Genomic DNA, 14402 nt, shown 5'->3' on the forward strand with positions numbered 1-14402 from the left:
GAGAGGAGAGGAGAGGAGAGGAGAGGAGAGGAGAGGAGAGGAGAGGAGAGGAGAGAGAAACATCAATGTGAGAGCAAAATATCAATGGGCTGCCCCATGCCCCTACTGGGGATTGAGCCTGCAACTGAAGCATGTGCCCTGGCCAGGAATTGAACCTGAAACCTTTTGGTGCATGGGACAATATCCAACAACTGACCAACGTGGGCCAGGACAGATATAAATTCAAATGTATGAAGTAAAGGGGGTGCCACAGAAAATAGAAATATATTATAAACAGAAAATATTGACCTAATTTGCTGTAGAATATATATTTTTGAGAGATGTTAACTAATTGAATACTAAAAAATATGAGGGCTATATTTAAGTCAGAAATTAGAGATCTGATTTTCTCAGGCATGGTGATCTAATCAAATTGATTTTTCATTCTGGGACTGTTACTGATAACTAATATTGCCGATATTTCCAATTGATTAGTAGACTTATGGGTTTAATTTTCTCAAATTTGTTATGGCCAAATGCAGATTCCTAGTTTTACTGCAATTTTTCTCCTGCTAAATCTTCCTTGTAATAAGGGTAGTACAGTCCTAAACTGCTAAGACCTGAAAAAAAGGAGACATTCTAAATTAATTTCTTCTACATCCTTTAATTAATCTATTAGTTAATAATGTAATTTTTTCAAAATATATCTTGAAATGGCCACTGCGTACTATCTGCAAAAATCCTACTCTCTTGCCATGATCATATATTTCTATTGCTGCATTATTTCCTGATTTATTTAGCTTTCATTAAATTAGGGATTATTGTAGGAAGAATTAAATGATAGGCCTTCCTATTCTCACACAGGGTCTCTGTCCATTTAGAAAAGCTTTTTAAAAAATATATGTATTTATGGAAAAAATAGCATTATGATTAAATGGGATGGTTGAGGCACACAACTACATAATTATCTTACTAATATATGTAGGACACTTGTGTAATTTACTATACCAACCCAAGTACTTTTAAATGAATGAACACTGCTAATAATTAATCTACCAAAAATGGTTAAACAATGCATGATGGGCAGACTTATATGCAGTGTGACAGTTGTTTTTACTTAGGGTTTTTTAAATTTATTTCTTTAGCTGGTTGTTTTGGGGACAGGGCAAGGGAGAGGTCATTGAAGGGAAGTAACTGCGTTTTGTCATTTTATTTCAGGTAAACATATGCACATTTGTTATGGCTGGTCACAGTCTTACTGCTTAGTAATGGATAAATTTAATTGTCTTCTGTGAAATAGATGTAGTACTAATAATTTTACAGATGATAAAACTAGGGCACAGAGAAACTTACTTATGTATTAAGTTAGAAAAGAAGAATTAGAACTAAGGTTCCTTCTCCAAGGCCAGCGCTGTGAATATATGAAAGCATCAATTACACTGCCTGCCATTAACAATCTCAATGACCCTTGGCAAATTGCATTAAATGGCTAAGTTTTTCACAAATACAAGTAGAAAGGTTTGAACTAATTGAACTTTAACATTCTAGCTAGCTCCAAACACCTACCATCATATAAATTTAAGAGTGTAATGACTGAGGTTCAGTAGGTTAATTTTCATTAATAATAACAAGCAAAGTGATTTGACATTGCTCTTCTCAACTCATTGACATGTTTATATAATTATCTTAAGTGCCCTTTGAATAGTTGGCAAAGGATACTTGAAAATCACTTCACTTTAGAACAAAGATTATCACCCATGATTTAAGTTTTTTTCTCACCTTATGTTTTCTTTCTTTTTCTTAGGCTTTATCAGTGTGTATGTGCCATATACAAAGAAATAAATGTGGCTATATTATATAATATACAATCACATTCAAATGACTTGTAATCCACATTATCTAAGGTGTTACCTAGAGTATACAGTATATAGAGAATACCCAAGAATGTTTGTTCAATGTATTTAATAAATAATTGAGGCACTGAAAATGTGCGTGTATACAAAATGAAGAAAACACAGTTTAAAAACCAATGCCAATAAGTCCAGAAAAATATTCCTCCTTTGTTGATAGCCAGTTTTGCTATCCCCATTAAACCTGCAAGTATTTAAAATAGATTTACATGAAATAGATTATCTTTCAAAATTATCTTAAAGTACATCAAAATCTACTAGGAAATATTGGCTAAGCTAAAATTACAATAGGAATTAATTTTGTGTTTGCTATAAACGCAGTCTTGTCAGGATTTTCAAATTTATTGAAACTAATACTTAAAAAAATGAATCTATGGATTGCATTCATGTACTCAAGGATAGAGATATTTCAAAATTCAAAGTAATCTAGCTCTTTACAAACAAAAAATATTTGGTTAGTGCCTTTCATTTGTACCTTAGATGAATAATTGCATTGAGTGAAAATTTTTGTTTGAATGATGTTATATATAATAGTATGCTCACACAGGATATATTATAATACTACTCCTGCCTCAATATATTATAATACTACTCCTGCCTCATCATCTTATCATGTCAGATAAGGTTTATTTCCTTTTAAGAATAGCCATGGCCAGTGTTGTTTACAGTGGTTAGAGCATGGAAAGGTCACAGGTTCCATCCCCAGTCTAGTGGAGGCCTGTGTGGGAGGCAACCATTTGATTCATATCCTATCCATGTTTCTCTCCTTCTTCTCCCTCCCCCCTTCCTTCCCTAACACTCTTTCTAAGAGTCAATGGAAAAATTTCCCCAGTGAGGATTAACAAAAGAAAAAAAAAAAAGGAATTCCCAGAATATTTGCATTTAATTCAACTGCAGGGATTATTATATTCTACTACTTATCACATGCCTCCTCCCCTCCTCCCCGCAAATTCTAAGTGTCTTTCTAGCACCTCATTTATTTATTCAATAATTATTCATTGAACACATTTTCTTGGGTCCTCTCTCTATGCTAATCACTAGCATATACTTGCATATATGCTAGGCGAGATGCATTAAATGTAAATAAGACAACAATTGTCCCTGCCTTCAAAGCACTTACGTTATAGGCTACTAAGGAACTGAGGTATGCAAGCATCTGAAATAAAACTTATTAGCATTATGATAGGGTAAGAAGAGAGCACATCTTTTGAGGGAAAATCAGAGGTTTGTTTACCTCAATATCAAATCATTTAGGACTAGGTCAATGCCAGTCACATAGAAAATGCAAATGCATATTCATGGGATGAATATAGGTGTGAGTGAATAAATACTATCAGTAACCTATTATTAATTAAAAACCAATTTTTCTTAGGTATGAGACTAAATATTTCAAACTTGTTTTGTGCAGGTCTCAGCCTATCGATAATGATGTTATTGACGAGGAATGCCTAGGCACTCACTATTTTGCTAGGAGTGTCGGGGCCACTCACTTGGGCAAGTACTACTAGTTGGGAAAACCACAGACATTTCCCCTACCAAAGCCCCTGTGGCAGCTGGACTGGCCCTTCTTACATGGTTGTAAGCCGAATCTCAGTAACGACCATCAGGGACCTAGTAAAAACGAATTTTATTACCACAAATCCTGAAGAATACAAGGCACAGGCGGGCCACATGGCAAGGTCACATCTTAGGTGAAGAGACAGAGAGCAGACCTGGGTTCAGCCTGGCTTGGGGTCGAGGGTGGGGGGGGGGGTGCATAAAGTTTCACAAGTTTACTCTTTCTGTGAATTTAAAAGGTAATAGCAGGAATTTAAATGCCTGAAGGGGAAAGCAGGGTCACACAAAAGGTCAGTTATCTGGGTTACCTGGGACTTTGTACAAATAGGAATTCCATGTGTTGGGCAGCCTGTTTTTTTATCTAGTTATGTAGCTGGCAATGTGTTTGTTAAAAACAATGCCATTGAAGCGGATGCCTTGGTGATCTAAAGCTTAACATTAGGCACTGTCGCCAAAGTGGAAATACATCAAAACCTAATTGTTAGGCCCTCACTACAGCACTTTACGGCATATTTTTTACAAAAATCTGGAAACACCCACATACACATACAGACACATACAGCCTGTCATTCAGCCTCATTGGGGTTAATGATACTTTTCAAGGTCACATTTAAGTAGCAGCAATCAAGGGGAAGAAACTGCCTATGAATCTAGGTCTGTTTGCAGCAAAAGTTCTTTTCATTCATTATTCTGCACAGTAAGCAAAATTAAATTTTGACAAGTGTGGACACTATCCATCTTTATTATATTTCTTATCCTGTGCATTTTACTAGACATGCAATAAACATTTAAAATATGTTAACTTTATATGACTAATTGAGTTTTTCATTTTTGCATGTTTCAGATGCAGCTTTTCTCTTGGTTATACCGACAGATTCTGTATTCTCAGTATTGGAAATTGCTTAGGAAACCAGAGTACATCACTGCATGGCCTCTGCCAGGCCCATTTGCACAGCTGTAACTGTAGCTGTCTGCAAATATATGAAAGAAACATCTGTGAAATAGAAAGTAAAGATTGTAAATCTATGCCCTGCAAAAATGGAGCAACCAGTGTCATTTTAAATGGCTATTTCTTCTGCACGTGTGTCTCTGGATTTACAGGCAAGTATTTCCTGAGAAATCAAATTCTCTATTGGAAATGTTAATACATTTATTTAACATAACTCAGAAGTGTCTAATGATTGGTGGTGTAGCCTGCTTTCTCATTTGGCAAAGTAAAAATATATTCACTTTGGAATAATAGAATTGCTTCTTCATGCAATTACATTGCTGACTACACAGCCTTGGCTCATGCAAATGAGGCTAATAAGGCCAGGCTCTACCATTTACAATATGATGTATATGTCAAAGGTCTGAATAGAAAAACAGACTCCATAACCTCCCAATAATTTTGCCTAAACAGTTTTAGTACTGCCCTTCAACCTCATCTTTGGCTGCCTAAGCATATTGAGAACCTTTTTTTTTTTTAGTTTGAAAATAAAAGTTGGTTTCAGTATTTTCTAGGTCAGTTTTATGACCCAGCATTAATAAGATTTGAAAAATAAAATCACTAACATACTATATCCTCTGTAAAGTCATAGATGAGATTCACAGTGTCTATGTAGTAGTAAAGCAGTTTTTGACATAAAAATGTAAGATATTAAGCATTCAAATTTTGTTACTTGCAAGTTTATGCTTGGCCTTATATTGAAGTGATTGTTCATAATCATTTTAAAAATTCTTTATTATAATTGCCTTAGAGAAAGCTGTAAGGAAGCCATACACGAAGAAAATAATATTGTCACTTTTAAATCACAACTAACTTTCAGTAAAATATTTTTTAAGTTTGATATTTCATTTTATTGAACAGTCCCAACTCTAAAAGTTATTTGGATTTCCATCTTAAAATGAAAATCAGTTTCCCTATTTGATATTTAAAGTACTATGCTGAAAGTTTTGGAGGCAATTTAAAAATATAAGTTCTAAAAATGGAAATGGCACTATCATTGGAATAAATATATTGCCATCCAGATTAGCTTTTAAAAGATGAAAATATTTGAGTGCACAAATTCTGGTAGTCTTGCTAAAAAGTTGGTACCATTACATCATATTTCTCATTCCAAACATATTCTTAGTAAGAATAAAATAGCATACAGTGTGCTAGAATTGTTGAAACACAGTTATCTGCCTGGGGGGGGATATATATATATATATATATATATATATATATATATATATATATATATCTGTTTTTATAACATAGTATCTCCTCTGAAATTTTGTGATTATATAGCCTTAAGCATCAGTTATACATAAAATAGAATAAATTAAATTTTACTTTTCTTAATATAATTACTAAGAGTAAACATTTGATGTTTGCATAGACTATATACATATGCTTAAACATATGTACATACTTATAATCAGTGAGAAATCTATTATCTTATCTATCAAGACTGTATTTTGGTTATAATAATATGAACATTAAATATGTGTTATAGATATATGTTTTTCATATGGGTAAACGACACACCTATGCAATACTTACCATTGGTTTATAATGGAAACTTGGTACAACTCACTTCCCAGCTGGGAATAAAAATATGATTACTTTTAATTTACTTTTCAAATTAAACTCAATTTAAGATTTATCAGCCTATATGATCCAAAAGACTGGTATTTTCTATGAGGAAATTGGAAAGAACTTTGTGTGTATCAGCCCTACTTCTAAACTCGTCGCACAGTAACAGGGAATTTGCTCTCTTGAGAGTGGTTATGTCTTAGGAGAAGGGTCTGAAAAGAATAATTTCAAAAGTGTTTTAATCTAGATGCACAGAAACAATGGACAGATGAGCCTTTTATAAAGAAATTGTATGCCCATGGCATGACTACTCACTATGATCTTCCCTGTTAGGAATTTATGATCAGATCTGTGTGTTTTTAGAAGTTTTGTTTTCAGTCTTACAGTTTTGGGTTTACTTTTTACAAAAACATGAAAAATGCTCCTTCTTATGTTATACTCTAAAATATTTAAAATAACGTGTTTTAAAAGGATGCAAAAATTTCTAAGCTTGTTAGCAATTAAAAAATAAACATATCGTTTATTGCTTTTAGGAAGGTTAGTTGTTCTCTAATCTTAACAGCTTCCAGGGTTTTATTTACTCAATTTACTAACTTGTATTATTTGATATAATTATTAATATCATTTTGGCATTTAAAATTTTAATTGTCACAGAGTAATAATTTTATTTGAGGCAATGTTTTGCTCTTCGTTTTCTTTAATTTTGTTTCTTTGTTAATCTTTACCATATTTGAGAGGTAATATTAAAGAAAAAGCAATGGGAAAGAGGGCACTTAGGTGCTTGTTGCTCTGGAAGATTTCTATCTATCCTTTGTGGGTTTATACTTAAACTTCTCCAAAAAAATACACAGAAAATATGTAGCTTTTAAAACGACAAAGGAATTGCAGCCTCACTGACAGCAGTGTTGTTAATGTGATTGGACAACAGCTCTTTAGCTATAGAACTACACATTTTTTTCAGATTCTCATTTCATTCTAAAGTCTGGTTTAACCTAAACCATTAAAATGCAAAAGCTATGCAAACCGATGTTTGCATAATTATAAAATAATTTAGTAAATGTTGCATTTCAGGAAGAAAAAGGTTATGTGCAGGAATTTAATTAGTGATCTGGCAACACAAAATATTCAACGTTGGTTTTAACTGTATGAACATCTGGGATGTTCTCCAAAAGAACTAGATTTCTAAAGGTCAAGCATTTATATTAAAGTACTATAAAATAACTATCTTGTAATAAGGAGGATGAGCAGCTTTTCATCAGAAGTAGTACAAATTAACTTCCCAGGGGAAGGGGCCAAATAAATTTATATTACACAAGATATTTATTCTGATATATTTATCATTTATGCTGAGTTCATTTGTACACTGTGGAGTATTCAAACACAATCTCATATAATACAAGCCTAATATGCTAAGTGTCCAACTGTTCAACCGTTTGACCAGTCACTAGGATGCGCACTGACCACCAGGGGGCAGACACTCTGATTGGTAGGTTACCTTGCTGCTGGGGTCCGGCCTATTGGGACTGGGTGAGATGGGTTGGACATGCCCTGGACCCCTCCCATCATCCCTCCCCAGCCCGATCGTGCACCGGTCAGGTCCCTTGGCCTGGCCAGTGCCCTTCACAATCTGGGACCCCTTGGCGGATGTCAGGGAGCTGATTTCAGCCCGATCCCCACAGGCCAGGCCAAAGGACCCCACTGGCGCACGAATCCATGCCCCAGGCCTCTAATTAAAATCCTATATAATAAAATGCTAAAGCAACTGAACGGCAGAATGACCAGTTGCTATGATGCACACTGACCACCAGGGGGCAGGCGCTCAACAAAGGAGCTGCCTCCTGGTGGTTAGTACGTTCCCACAGGGGGAGCACCGCTCAGCCAGAAGCCAGGCTCATGGATGGCAAGCGCAGTGGCAGTGGCAGGAACCTCTCCCTTCTCTGCAGTAGTGCTAAGGATGTCCAACTGCTGACTTAGGCCCTTTCCCCATGAGAAGTGTGTCTAAGCCATCAGTCAGACATCCTCTGAGGGCTCCCAGACTGTGAGAGGGCATAGGCCAGACTGAGGGCCTGCCCCACCCGAGTGCACAAATTTTGTGCACCAAGCCTCTAGTATAAGCATAAATGTCAACCACTATTGGCCAAAGTAGCTAAAGGAGAAGTGGATTTTGATTTTGTTTCAGCTAGAGACAATCATCGTGACAGAGCACTGTACTTCTTTTTCAATTTTCCATTCTATAGGTTGGTATTATATTTCTTCTTTTTCTGCTTGTCCCACATTAATGAGAAATATTGAATGGATCTTGAGCTCCCTGAGAGAAACCCAATATATTAACAGAAAGTGGTAACATGGCTATAAGACTCCTTTAGTTGTTCCAGGCTTTATTTAATTTCATTTTTAAAAATTTTCCCACTGTTGTTAAAAAAATATCAATAAACCAACTTCCACCAAACATTAAAACAAACAAAAAAAACCCCACCAACCTATAAACCCCAGTATCTATTTCTAATCACATCAACTATCAAGAAGTCCAAGACTACAAAGCATTAAAAACATGTGTGCCTTAATTTTGATGTGAAACTACACAGCATAAATAGGTAACCTGTTACTGAAAACTAATTTTGGTATTTTTTCTTTTTATTCAAAGCATTTTTAGTTTTTTAAAAGAAAAAATACTACTCATTATTTAGGATTTTTTTAAATTTAAATGAATTTCTACTCATTACTCAGGATTTGATTTTTTATTTAAATGAATTTAAATAAAATTGAAAATATGCTTTATAAATATTAAATAAGTCACACGTTAAGATTTTTGCATATACCAATCTTTGTGTTTTTTGTTTTGTTTTGTTTTCTCTAACCTGAAGAATGAGTAGTTAAAACCAAGTTTGGGACAAATAATGTCAAAATGGAAGTTTTGTGAGTCATATTAATGGTTAATATGCAACAGCCCCAAGGTTCAGTATCACAGGCATAACTTTTAAATAAAGATAAGGAACCTACTATTAATTTTCCTAGAAATAACTTTCCTTTGCTTTACATGTTTAGTGCAAGTCAATAGAAAATTATTCTTTATTATAGACTGGTGGCCTGGTGCATGAAATTTGTGCACGGGGGAGGGGGTGTTCCTCAGCCCAGCCTGCACTCTCTCTGATCTGGGACCCCTCGAAGGATGTCCTACTGCCGGTTTACAGGGATCAGGCCTAAACTGGCAGTTGGACAACCCTCTCGCAATCCGGGACTGCTGGATTTGGGGCGTGGGGCAGCCTGGGTGAGGGGCTGATAGCTGTTTGCAGGCTGGCCAGGGCCCCGGGCAGCCCAGTCTCCCAGACCCTCCTTGAGCAGAGGCCACAGTGGCTGGAAGCAGGTATCTGGGATTTATGTATCTTCTATAATTGAAATTTTATAGCCTTGAGCAGAGTCCTCCATCGCCGGGGGCAACCCAAGCTTCCTGTTCGCTCCAGCTCTGTGGCTGCTGCCATCTTGGTTGGTTTTATTTGCATACTCACTCCTGATTGGCTTGTGGGTGTGGCTGGTGGGTGTGGCTTGTGAGTGTAGTGGAGGCATGGTCAATTTGCATGTTTCTCTTTTATTAGGTAAGATAATCTGCTATCAATAATATCAAAAGAGAAATATTTATGTTCAAAAGTTACAACTTCAAAAGCTGTCTTCAAGGCTGAAGGCACTCCCGTCAGGGATACTTTTCTTCACAGGCTGGTGGAATTGACTAGATTCCCATATTGTTGAAGTAAATGAAACAAACAAAATATTTTAATTATTGAAACAATCATCTTCATTAGATCAAATAGATATTTGTTATAAATACTTATTCTACATTTATGTGTGCTTTATCTAAATATATGAAAATGTGTTTGTACAGGTTTTCTATTTATATACTAGTGGCCCAGTGCATGAAATTCGTGCATGGGGGAGGGTGTGTTCCTCAGCCTGGCCTGCACCATTTCCAATTTGGGACCTCTCGAAGGATGTCCTACTGCCAGTTTACAGGGATCGGGCCTAAACCAGCAGTCGGACATCCCTCTCGCAATCCGGGACTGCTGGCTCCTCACCGCTCACCTGCCTGCCTGCCTATCTGATTGCCTCTAACCACTCTGCCTGCCGGCCTGCTCGCCCCCAACTGCCCCCCCCATCGGCCTGCTTGCCCCCAAATGCCCCCCACCAGCCTGATCACTCCAAACTGCCCCCCCTGCTGGCCTGCTTGCCCCTACTTTCCCTCCCCACTGGCCTGCTCATCCTCAACTGTCCCCCTGCTGGCCTATTTACTCTAAACTGCCCCCCTGCTGTCCTGATAACCTCCAACTGACCCCCCACTGATGGTCTGCTTGCTCCCAACTGGCCCCCCTGCTGGTCTGCTTACCACCAATGGCCCTGCCCCCCACCAGCCTGATCACCCACAACTGCCCTCCCCTCTTGGCCTCTAACCGCCTCTACCTTGGCCCCGCCACCATGGCTTTGTCCAGAAGAACATCTGGAAGGTCTCCTGGAAGGTCTCCCAGTCTAATTAGCATATTACTCTTTTATTAGTATAGATATATTTGTCTGTAAATATGATTATGATTGCAGATATGAATAGGACCAGGTAAAATTTTATAGAATGGGCCTTTTATTACAGATGGTTTGCCATGTATGCATTTTTTCTAAAGCAGTAAAAATTACTTTAAAAAATGTTTCAGGAAGACTTTGAGAAATTTACAGTATCTTCTTTTCTTCCAAGAAAGTTGTCACTTTTATGCCAGAGTGAGAATTATTTGTATGCTTTGTATGTCAGCATTGGGCCACTGTGACTGGGGGGCACTTAGCTTGACTTGAGAGTAATTATTGTGCTCACTGGCTGGGAGGGAGGGTGTGTGGCACAGGAGATAAATACTCAGTTCTGGATTATTCATAGATTGCTGACTTTCTGGATTGATTGTGCAAGCCCCTCCTTTTATTGATGTCCACCTTCTATTGTCAGACATCTACCCTGGGAGAGAAATGAGATAAAACTCTCTTTCTTTTCATTGTAAAAAGCATTTGAATTCCTAAGGTGTGATAAGGCCACCTAGTCATCCACTGTCAAGGTACACATTTTCATGGAGAATGTTCCCACTCTTGAATAAAACAATTTTTTTTCTTTTAATTTAAACTTTCTTCTATAACTGTTTTCTTGTTACTTAAAAGCTAGTTTTTTTTGAAACTACTTCTAAAGCTTTTCAAGATGTATATGTCCTTGGAATGAATTTATAAATAAGAATTGAGCTCAGCCGGTGTGACTCAGTGGTTTAGCATCAACCTATGAACCAGGAAGTCACAGTTTGATTCCAGGTCAGGCCACATGCCAGGGTTGTGGGCTTGATCCCCAGTACAGGGCGTGTAGGAGGCAGCCGATCAATGATTCTCTCTCATCATTGATGTTCCTATCTCTCTCCCTCTCCCTTCCTCTCTGAATCTGTGAGAATATATTTTAAAGAGAGTGATAGAGAAAGAGAGAGAGAAAGAAGAGTATATATGTTTGTCAGTAAGAAAACATGTATTTGATGCTCTTAGAAAGTCTTATTTTCTTTCAATAAAATGCAGTATAGGGAACGCCATAGATTCTCTTAATTTGAAGAAAGTTAGAGGGAAAGGTACTAATTCAGAGTTCCTTGGGAAAATGTGTCACTTATATATTTTTTATGTTTATTTTTTTAAATCAAAAAACTGAAATATTTTCTATTCAGAAAATATATTTGGATCTAAATATCTTCTATAATTTTAACCCTAAAATATCAATTTAAATATTTTAAAAATGGTTGGGATGTTTGTTTTTTTAAATAAGTTAGGTTACTGGAGTTCTACATGTCACTGGATCACCTGGGGTAATTTTCTGATTGGAAAATTACGAATTATAGTCAGAGGGGAGGACATGAGAATTTTTAAAGAACATATTCAATTTACTTTAGAAGCCGAACCTATCTTATCATGTGACTTGTTTTGTATGTTTGTTAAACTATATTGTCACATAAGCATTGCTGCTATTGGCACAAACAGTGACAGTTGATTCAGGTCATTTGAATGTCCACTGTCTGTTTTAATTTGTATGTTTGTTTTGACACTGTCATATGCTCAAACTTCAGTGGAAGTCATGAGAACCTATTATTTTTGCCTGCTCCCTCTTTACATCAGAAGTATTCTTTTTTACTCAGAGGGACCTTAACTTTGATGTAAGGGATTGTTTCCGTTGCCAACGTTTTTCTTCCTTGACAAGTAAGAGAGTTGTTGTGAAATTTTTAGTGATGCCCTCCCCAGGATATTTGCAGATGTGGTTGGGAAAAGTCATTTCATCCCTGATCTTTGCATGTCAGGTGCTGGGGTCCCTGGGTGCCGCCGTGCCTGCGCCCGGCTCTCCAATCGCGATGGCAGATCATGGGGCCACAGGCAAGGTGGCACCCAGGCCCAGCTCTCTGATCCCGATCGCGATCACAGGGTCACAGGCAAGGCGGCACCTCCGATCACGATCACTGGCTGGGGGGGCGGGCAAAGGCGGCACTGGTTCTCTGATCCCACAGGCTCTTGACTGCCGCCTGGGTTTCTGATCACCGTTCTTCCGTCCTTCCCCTTTCGCCTCCCATCATTGCGCCTATGTATGCAAATTAACCGCCATCTTTGTTGGTTAACCACCATCTTTTTTGGCAGTTAATTTGCATATCGCTCGATTAGCCAATGGGCAGCGTAGCGAAGGTATGGTCTATTACCTTTTTTGTCTTTTATTAGATAGGATAGTAGAGAAATGGATGACATGGGTCACAGAGTGTAAAACAGAGCAAATATTCAGGGATCTACAGGCTGATTATTGGAATTGAGTGGTAGAAATCCTGTTATCCACCCCATTAACTTTACATGTTAGTGATAGTCACATAGAAATTTTGTTATCAATCCAACTTTGAACTATTTTCATCAGTGAAATTGGCAGGCCCTTCAAAATACAAAAATTTTGTACTACTTTACCTTTCATTGTAATCTTGTTTTAAAGGATGTTATGGAATTAATAATTCATTTCATAGTAACTTAGATATTTAATGCTTATAGTTGCACTTCTATCAATTTCTGATTGTACCAAAATTTAAAATAATTTTTATCAGGTATTCTAAAGATAGAAAGTTTTCTTTTTATAATTAACACTATAGGCCCTATGCACAAATTCATGTATGTGGGGGTAAGGGGGTCCCTAAGCTTGGCCTGCACACTCTCGCAATCTTGGACCCCTCTGGGGATGTCTGACTGCTGGTTTAGGCCCAATCCCACAGATGAACATCCCTCTCGCAATCCGGGACTGGTGTCTCCTAACCGCTTGCCTGACTGCCTGCCTGATCGCCCCTAACTGCTCTCTTGCCCACCTGATCGCCCCTAACCACCTCTGCCTTGGCTCCTGCCACCATGGCTTCATCCAGAAGGACATCCGGAAGGTCATTCGGCTGTCCAGTCTAATTAGCATATTACACTTTTATTATTATAGATTCTATTCCATTCAACCAACATTCTTTCTAAATAACCAAGTGCCACATGTCATTTGGAACTACTTCTGCTCCTTCCTGCACAAATTAAATCCCTTGCTTGTTCTTACACCTTAAATGGGGACTTAATAAAAAATGTCTTTATTGAAATTTTAGAGAGAGGAAGAGAGAGAAAAAGATTAAAAAATGTATCAGCTGCCTCCTGCATTCCCCTTACTGGGGATTGAACCCCAAACCCCATCATGTGCCCTCACTAGGAATCAAACCAACGATCTCTTGGTACGTGGGTCGATGCTCAACCACTGAGCAATACCTGCTGGGCAAGAGACTTTTTTACTTTATTCAAAAAGAGATGGAGGTGGAATTTTTATGGTGTGAGTAAATGTTTATTTATATCTATTTTATACCCCCCAAATAATTCATCATAAAATCAATAGGCAAATAATGTGTTTGTGTGTGTTGTACGTTTGTGCGTGTGTGTATATATGTGTATACATACACCAATGCACACATGTATATTTCTGTTTGTGTTTGTGGGAAAGGAGTTGTAATACACAGCTGCTCAGGTGATTTTAGTGTTTTAAGTGATAAAAGTAAATCTGTCTATTTGTTGAAATTCTACCACTGTATGTGTTTTAAAGGCTTCTTTTTAACAACACTTTCTAGAGCTTTTGATATTCTTGTGTGGCATAAATATAAAGAACTTTTAGCTTCATACCCTAAGGTTCTTTTAAACCCTCATAATCTTTTCAGTGAGATTAAGATTTACTGAAAATTATGTCCAAGTTAGTAGCAATTATATTGCAGTGGGGGAGATACCTTAAAATTTGGAGAAAAAAATAGTATATTAAAAATTTCAATAATAACTCTCAAACAAATGAGAAAGTTTTCTGTTTAGCATTGTAT

The 14402-nt window shown here is 37.2% G+C and overlaps 1 protein-coding gene across 1 annotated transcript in view; it reads left to right on the plus strand.

The window, feature by feature from the left end:
• The window catches only part of EYS (eyes shut homolog), a 1266634-nt gene that overhangs the window by 118961 nt on the left and 1133271 nt on the right, over positions 1 to 14402 (plus strand). The window contains 1 exon segment of the mRNA XM_059702239.1: positions 4291 to 4547. Coding sequence (XP_059558222.1) covers positions 4291 to 4547 — 257 coding nt within the window.

Source organism: Myotis daubentonii, chromosome 6 (genome assembly GCF_963259705.1).
Source record: "Myotis daubentonii chromosome 6, mMyoDau2.1, whole genome shotgun sequence".
NCBI lineage: Eukaryota > Metazoa > Chordata > Mammalia > Chiroptera > Vespertilionidae > Myotis > Myotis daubentonii.